This window comes from Solanum dulcamara, chromosome 6 (genome assembly GCF_947179165.1).
Source record: "Solanum dulcamara chromosome 6, daSolDulc1.2, whole genome shotgun sequence".
In the NCBI taxonomy this organism is placed as follows: Eukaryota; Viridiplantae; Streptophyta; class Magnoliopsida; order Solanales; family Solanaceae; genus Solanum; species Solanum dulcamara.
The window spans coordinates 11,604,250-11,612,589 of record NC_077242.1 but is presented as its reverse complement, the minus strand read 5'-3'; the positions used below and the strand labels follow the sequence as shown (position 1 = coordinate 11,612,589).

The window sequence follows — 8,340 nt, the reverse complement described above, 5'->3', positions numbered from 1 at the left end:
GATGATTCACGTAAAATCACAAAAATAAAATTGAGAAACTTCAAGTTGAAAAACGCAATGTTGGCTTGATCTGATTTATTAATATAGAAACTCGGCATCTTTAATCTGATTAGGTATTTAAAAATTTCGAACCAACCCAAATTATATATACTACAATTTGTTAGAACTCAAACTTAAACCTCTTATATAAATACTTGAACCTAGAGTGTAAATACAAATAATTTAAAGAAAATGTTAGTAATTTTATTGGTGAAGGGCTAATTTGTATATCACAGAAAAATATGGGTTATTCTTGCACATACAGAAAAATACATAAAGCGAACCTTTCTGTAATATTTCAAATTTATCAAAACTCCGATCGATTCAAAGCTGAACCTTTCAAAAGACACGTGAACTATGGCAACGGCGGTTGGGATCGGAGAAGGGAATTCCGGTGACGGCGGTGGAACCTTATCTAAACTTTACCAAAGCTCCAGACGGCTCTTACTCAAGTCTCGAGATGGTTTGGAGAGGCTCGAGCGTTTCGAGTACACTTCGTCATCGTCTTCTTCCATGCTGTCGTCATATTCATCTTCGATTGCCGTCATGGACGATCCTTCTGAACAACCGTTTGATGCAGTAAGGCAAGATATCGCTCAGATCCAGTCTCTTTGCTCCAAGATGGAACTTCTCTGGCGATCCATATCTGCCAAATCCCAGCGTGATCTCTGGAAAAGGTAGGCTTCATTGAATTTCGATCTCTTTTATTGAGATTGATTTGCTTTAAAATACAAATTACGTAGTTTTGGAAAGCCATTAGCGTAATATATACGAGGACTTATTTCTGATTCAGTAAGTTGGGATTAATTGATAAGATGAAATTGAATTCCAGTCTTTCTGCAATTTGTGGTCTAGTGTGGTTGATTTCTTCGATCAAGGTGAATATGTTTGAGATTCTACCTTGTTTAATTCTTTACATATTTAAAATTGAGAGGTCTAATTGCACATTGGTCGTGTGGTATGAGTGATGTGTGGGTTATTCAAGATTAAATAATTTGGCTGACTCCATCATAGAGTCAGCCAAATTTTTTTGTTTCAAATTTTGAGTTTGTTTGAATTTGGAAGTTGTTTATTAATGGATCCAACTCTAGTTAAGATCCTTTTTCCATTTTTGATCCCCACTAAGGGAAACTGACGAAGAGGCTTTTACTAGAACGTAGCTGCATCCCAATTCTTTATGAGCTTACATCATATTTTCCTACTCTTTCATTTTCTTTCAATGTTGAATTTCACTTTAGAGTTGTTAGTCTGCATTGCCCGGGTTAGTTGGTTTCTAATTCAGATGAGGTTTGACATTTGTAGATGGAATATGTATAGGTTTCACATAGAAACGTAATCTACAATGCCCGATTTACTGTGTTCTGTCTTAGTAAACGAGGCTTAAAATCTCAGTAGGATTCCCCTTTGTAATGTTCAGAGACAACTTCTCTTGGTGTATACTTTGTAAAAATTTGGTGATTCAAGTATAGTGAATCACTTCCCTAATTATATTATACAATACAATAGGTAACAACCATCCAAACAAGTAAAGAACTGAAAGCCATTTTAAATGGACTTGAGAAAATTAGTTAGGCCCCTCTTCTTTCCATCCTATTAGGTGGCCGTTGAACTTGGGGAAGGGTAAAAATGTGTATGGACCTAGTTATCACCTTTTGAAGGTTGGATGGAGATTTAGATAGGTGACTGTGGATTCTGTGTTAATTCAGGTTAACAGAGCTCTTTATCCTATTAAATCAGTTACAGGTTACTTACTTTTTAAAAAATTGTATGTCACTGGATTTTTGCAATAGGTCCGTTAGGACTACATAAGAGGGTATATAAATTCCATATTATTTAAGAATGGTGCAAAAGCTGTAATGGAGAAAGCACCAACTTGCAATATCTGATGAGCATGGTTGCCGAATTAACCAGTGGCTGATTAAGTTGACCGCCATACTCTGGGAGTAAACCAGAAAGTCAGGCTCTTCGGGAGCTTGTTTATTGTGTGCTCAATGGTAGTTAGTCTTGTGCTCATTTCACGTTGATTTTGCACGTTGAGTTTATGTCTTCCTTATGCAGAAAAGTGGAACAAGTGGCTGAAGAAGCTGACTCTTTGAAAGCTAGTCTAGATAAATACAATTTAAGACATCAGCGGCGTATGCAAGAAGCCAGGGAGAGAGCAGAACTGATTGGGAGAAGTGTATGGCGTTGTTTTCTTAGTGGTGTTATTAATTTTTTTTTTGTTGATACTCTGATGTTTCCTTCTAATGGATTACTTTATGTTCTAGAATGGTGATTCATCCCATGTTCTGAGGATTTTTGATGACGAAGCACAGGCAATGCAATCTGCTCGTAGTTCATCCAGAATGATGGAAGAAACCCTGGCAACAGGTGTGGCCATTCTATCTAAATATAGTGAGCAAAGGGATCGTTTGAAGGTACTTTCCGATGTAGACCTGATTCACTCCTTTACATAGTGTACAGCATAGAAGCTTGCTTAGCTTGTTACTGTCTTGAAAAGAGATTTTACGTGCTGGGGATTTTGCCTGGAGAGTGGAGAAAAGGTTGCCTGTTTGGTAAGAGCGTTTGGCTTATCTTATAGTTCCAAGTTCTACTACTACTTTCACCAGCTATGTTTGGCTCAAAAAGGGAAAGGTGAAATAGTCAATATATATTAGCTGATGAAAGTATGGTTTCTCTCCTCCATGTTAGATTAAATGAATTTAGAGATAGAACGGCAATAAAGATAAGTCAACATTCAATAGAAGACACCACAAAGTTTCTGGTGGGATTGAGATTTTTATCCTTCTGAACGTTGCATATAATAATGAGGGGTGGTTAATCTTCAAAAAAAGAATAAAAAAATGAGGGATTCTTAATCAAGTTTTGCTCTTTAGTACCAATCCTTTCAGCAAAAAGCAGAAAGGTGGCTGCAAGGCGAAAGTGTAAAGCAAGGACAGTAAAAAGGTCCTGTATGTGTTAGGTATCTATTTTTCAAGCTCTGGTTGCAAGAGAAATTTTTCCAAAAACTTTTGGGTCTTGAACTTCCTGGTTGAAAGGGATACATGTTAGTCTGAGTTTGAGGTCATGGAGGTTTGGTTTTTTAAAATCTGCGGGGCCTTGAGTTGAACCCCTTTGGTAAATGTGGAAAAACTTTTACTTTGTTAAAGGAATACAGGCGGTGAACATTTGTTGTCATTTACTCTGGTTAAATTTTTTTGCCACGATTACTGTTATTACTTTCTAAAGTTTGTGTTTTTTTTGGGTAGAAACTAAAGTTTGTGTTAGTCTTAAGCATATTATGGTTAAAGTGCTGGTCTTTTGTTGAACCTTGTTGCAGAGAGCCCAACGTAAAGCACTGGACGTGCTCAACACTTTAGGGCTGTCAAATTCTGTAATGAGACTCATTGAGAAGAGGAATCGCATTGATAGATGGATCAAATATGCAGGGATGGTCTTAACAATCGTAATTCTGTTTTTCATTTGGAGGTGGACAAGATGATAGGTGTTATATCATCAAGTGGACCATTAAAACGAGCATCTTTTCTTGTGGTAGTATTGAGGCAATGAAACTTTTAGCCCCCTTGACAGGAATTGGGGGAAATTCGACTTGATGTAGCATTGCAATGTAAAATATGAAAACGTCATTTTTGGAAACACTACTGGTGTATCAAGGGAGTTGACATGTTTATGCTGAATGATGTATGCCATTGTGATCAAAAGACGAACCACTGCTGTTTCTTTCAATTTTCTCCATTCTGGTTATTATATGCATTGAGATAGTATCTTCTGAAATATGAAAAATAATTATTGCAAGAAGTTTTGGGCTCAGAATAAACAGTCTCCTATCTCAGAGGCTCAGAGCTAATGAAATAAAGCTTTATGTAGAAGTTGAAAATATGGAATCGTTCCTAGAAAAAGTTCTGTTATGCCTTCTCCATTGATCCAAATAGACAATTCACTAAAATCATTGTGGTGCAAAAAGGAGTTGTGATCGAATGATTATGGTTGATTTTGGTCTGTTGATCACAAAAATTCTTTCACTGGCTTGAAAGGGTATTTTAACCTCCAGCCATGATCTATACAAACAGAACTAGTTACACATATCAGGACTTAAAGTTACAAAGCTGGTGTTGAGACAAAAAAATAGTTACTACTTTAGATCTGTTGACACAAATGAACACTAAAATGTATTTCAAGCTCAACACTGATGGGGCTCGGCACTCAGATTGTTACAATGGTGTAATGTTACACCTATTGATTGGTGACTTAGAACTAACATAAGATTATCTCCAACAGTTTGACAAGTTCTGATTTTATCTTTAATAGCATATTTGATAGGTAAACAGTCAACTTCTGTCATTGGAGGTGACTCCATTTCTTAGAGTTATACTTAATACACACTTGAATTGATGATTGCGATTACCAGATACAGGACGATTTTTAAATTATCGGTTGTTTCTCCACATGTATGTCAGTGACGTAGTGTACGTGAAAAATTAAAATTGTCAAATGGTTTGACACTTTGATGGAGCTTTTAGAACTGCTTTTAAGACAAATAGGTATATTAACAATATCAAATTAGTGTTGTGCAACTTTGTAAATGTGAATAAAATAACTTGATACAGAATTATGTAAAGAATTACTACTCTAATTAATTGAACAAAGTAGCACTACATTCAAACCCCTATACTGGTTAATTTGTCATAGGATTTTTCTTCTTGTCATGAAGATCACGCCACTTTTTGATCAGGACCTCCTCATTGGACTCCAACTTTTCCAAAATTTGGGGCAAAACATTTTTTGGATCCTCCCGCAGTCTTGTTATAATAGAGGAACCTTCTTCTTTGTATACTTTCTTTATGTAGCCCAGACTCACAGCACTGAAATAATTGTCGATATTGATTATTTGTTGCTGCTCTCCATCTTCTTCTAGTGACTCCATCAACATCTTTGCACAATCCATACTTGTTTTCCGACGGGACAAGTTAATGTCAAGTTCAAACATCTCATCTTCCATTCGATTTCGAGCCTTAATTTCATCGCCACTATTACTACTATTACTTGGTGATGATGAATGCTGCTTCTTTTCCTCTTTCTTCTTCTTTTTAATTCCCTTCCTACCCAAAACCAGCCATTCAAATCCATCTATCAAATCTTGATTTTCGTTGCCAAATATCTTCTCAATTTTATTATAAGCCTCTTTATTATAAATTTTACCTTGGCTCAATCCCCTCATGATCCCCAAATATTTCATGATAACGCCCCGTTCATCAGCAAAGCGTTTCTGCACCTTGTTCATAAACTCGATGCAAGGCTTCAACATTTCGAGGTCGGGTTCAGTAACAAACTTGTTGTTTGGTGACTGCCGAGGAGGAGGTAATGTTGATCGTAATTGAGGAGACAACAAAATTCTATACTCTGTTAGAAAGTCAAGATGGTATTGGAAGAGATTATCCAATTTGGAAACAAGAGCGTCAGCATTCAACTTGTTAGTTGAATAATCCTTCATCGCTCGTTGGAATTGATCGAAAATATATGGGTGTAATTGCAAGCGACGAATGAAAGAAGTGGCGCGGGCTGTGAGACCAGTGATTTCCATTCTTTCAATGGGAAAATTTCTACTTGTGTTGTGCTGTGAAAATTAGGAGAGATGATTTCTTACTTTGAGATAGTTGAATGTAGTGAAAATTACGAAAGATGATTTCTAACTTTGAGAGCATTGAATGGTATTTATAAATAAAATTATGGGAGTGAGTAACAATCCAACACTGATTGGGAATGGAAAATTTGAATATTACCGTGTATAAATATGGTAACTAATTCTATTTTAATTGGAAAAATTTGATAGTTGTCTTGTCCTAGTAGAATTAGGATTTAATTATGGTAACTAATCTTACTTTTATTGGGAAAAATTTGATAGTTGTCTTGTCCCGCTGGAACTAGGATTTAAATATGGTAACTAGTCCTACTTAAATTGGGAACGATGAAGTAGTGAATTTTATTTCACGCGAAAACGATTATAATTGATAAATATGGTAAAATAATACTCCTCACCTAATTCTATTTCAGGCGAAAATAATTTATAAATATTAATTAAAATTATATTTAGTGATGAATTCTATTATAATGGCTCCCATTAGTCGAACCCCAAAATGGTAGCATTCAGTAGGTCGATGTAAACTGAATTCTTCAAATTCTGGAAATTCTAACACTCCAATCTGATATACAACATGGTTTCTTTTAAATTATAACTTGATAAGGCGATCAAGGAGCCTTCCACCGACTAAAACCCCAGGTGAATGATGAAGTTTGTTAGGTAATTCCCCTAAATTTCTCCATGATAGAAGATCATGCTTGTTTATATTTCCGGGAGACCAAGTTGCATAATAGACATTAGTAACAGGATGAAATCCAAAACCATAAACCACTTCATTCACATCAAGCTCATTACAGTTTGGCAGCTTTTTGTGTTCTCGGTTGAAAGGATTGTATATGTATGCTTCTTCGTGGTCATAGACACCAGATAGACATAGCAGACCGTTACATGAGTCTACTATTCGAAATTTGCCCATGGATGTCGAAAAGGGAATCTGAATCTCTCTCAATGTGTGTTCATCATCATGACGATCAGACAGTTCAACAAAGAAAAGCTGCTCTTTTTGAGGATGGTAAGTCTTAAAGATGAGGCATGGGTTAATCTTTGATGCACGAGACAGATGCATATCAACAAGGCGGGAATCACGGGTCAACATGTTCCAGGTTTGGCATACAAACCTGAACTGAATGAGAGACGAAATAGGAAGCCTAGAAACTATGTCAAGTGCTATTTCATTTGGCAGACGAGCTATCAGATTTCTCGTCTCATCTTCCAGTTTCCTTTCTTTTGCGCGATTGGACTCCATGGAACGAAGTAAAATCAGTACTGAGAAGGCACAGAAAAAATTGTCAGATGTCCTATCAAGACCTCAGAACTGTCAGGTATTTTTGTATTAATAGAGGAAGTAAGAAGCACAGAAATGAAGAACAATAGTTCAGGTAGAAAGTGGAAAACTTGCATACAACCTTAATGATCACAAACAGACACGGCCATTGATGTTGAAATGGTATTTTAAATTTCATGTTCCCATCATTGGTTACTTGGAAAATGAGTACATAAACAACTTGCATTAGAATATTCCTCAATTTATATGCTTAGGCCTTGAGAAATGACAATGGTATTAATTTGGAGAAACAAAGTAGAGAATTGGTTCTTGTTTGTTTTCTTTCGTTTGTTTTTAAAAAGTGATAGTGACAGAAAAAATTCACAATGCAAATGAAGACCCTCTAACAAGCAGCAGCCAAATTTGGAAGTTTGTGGTTTGTAGTTGAATGTGGTGTTTGAATTTACAAGGCACAGACACTGGAACTGCACCTGAATTTCTTCATCTGTAGTTTTCTTGTATCCGCATTGTTTAAAAAGTCACTTTCAAAAGTACTAGTTATTAATGTAGATTAGTAGTAATAAGCCTTGTTAACTAAACTTTTACCATACAATATAAGTTTATCAGTATTCCATTCATATCAAGTTATGTGACACTTTTTTTTTTCGTTAGTCCAAAAAAATAATATATTTTCATATCCGTTAACAAGTTTAGTTTCAAACATTTTATTTTTGTATTTAGTCAAACACTATAAATTATGAAGGAGGAAATATGTATTTTTCACTCTAATTTATGAGTCTCTAATCTATGCCAAATTAATATTTTGTATTCCTAGCCTTGTGTCTAATACTCAAGGGTGGACATTAAATCACCGCAAATCGGATTATCGAATCGAACTGGGATTTATCATATCGAAATTTGACTATCGTATGAGATTGAACTTTCAAATTTGTTATTTGGTATTGATTTTTAATTATTGATTATCAAAATCGAACTTTGGAAATATCAAATCGGATACTAGACGCCCACACGTAATGAATTGTTTGCCATATATATAAGTAATAACATTAAAAAGTAATTTGCATGTCTTGATTGATCTATATCACAAATTCATAATGCTAGGGCCTAAGAGTGGAGATCTAGTATCTATACGTGATTTTTCTAAAAATTAACATGTAAAATGTTGGACAAATTATGAACATATTTTTTCATCATATTTTTTGTCTTCAATACACAATTCCTAAATTGAAGTATGATTTAAGATACGGAATCTTGAAAAATCGATATTTGATTATCTGTTACTGAATTAGCAAAATCGAACTTTGGAAATATCGAACTGAATACCGAATACCAACTCCTTCTAAGACTGGCTGCAATTTTTCATGGGCTAATTTCATAT

At 35.2% G+C, this 8,340-nt stretch overlaps 2 protein-coding genes across 2 annotated transcripts; one reads left to right on the top strand and one right to left on the bottom strand.

Moving 5' to 3' along the window:
• Nucleotides 1-333: 333 nt before the first annotated feature.
• On the top strand, nucleotides 334-3,765 carry LOC129892626 (membrin-11). The gene is made up of 4 exons (XM_055968207.1): nucleotides 334-716; nucleotides 2,098-2,218; nucleotides 2,307-2,456; nucleotides 3,359-3,765. The coding sequence occupies exons 1-4, from the start codon at nucleotides 397-399 to the stop codon at nucleotides 3,518-3,520; spliced, it is 753 nt and encodes a 250-aa protein (XP_055824182.1). The 5' UTR covers nucleotides 334-396; the 3' UTR covers nucleotides 3,521-3,765.
• Nucleotides 3,766-6,266: 2,501 nt separating this feature from the next.
• On the bottom strand, nucleotides 6,267-6,923 carry LOC129892699 (F-box protein At3g07870-like). The gene has a single exon (XM_055968278.1). It carries the CDS (start codon nucleotides 6,921-6,923, stop codon nucleotides 6,267-6,269), a length of 657 nt encoding a protein of 218 aa, XP_055824253.1.
• Between the last annotated feature and the right edge of the window lie 1,417 nt (nucleotides 6,924-8,340).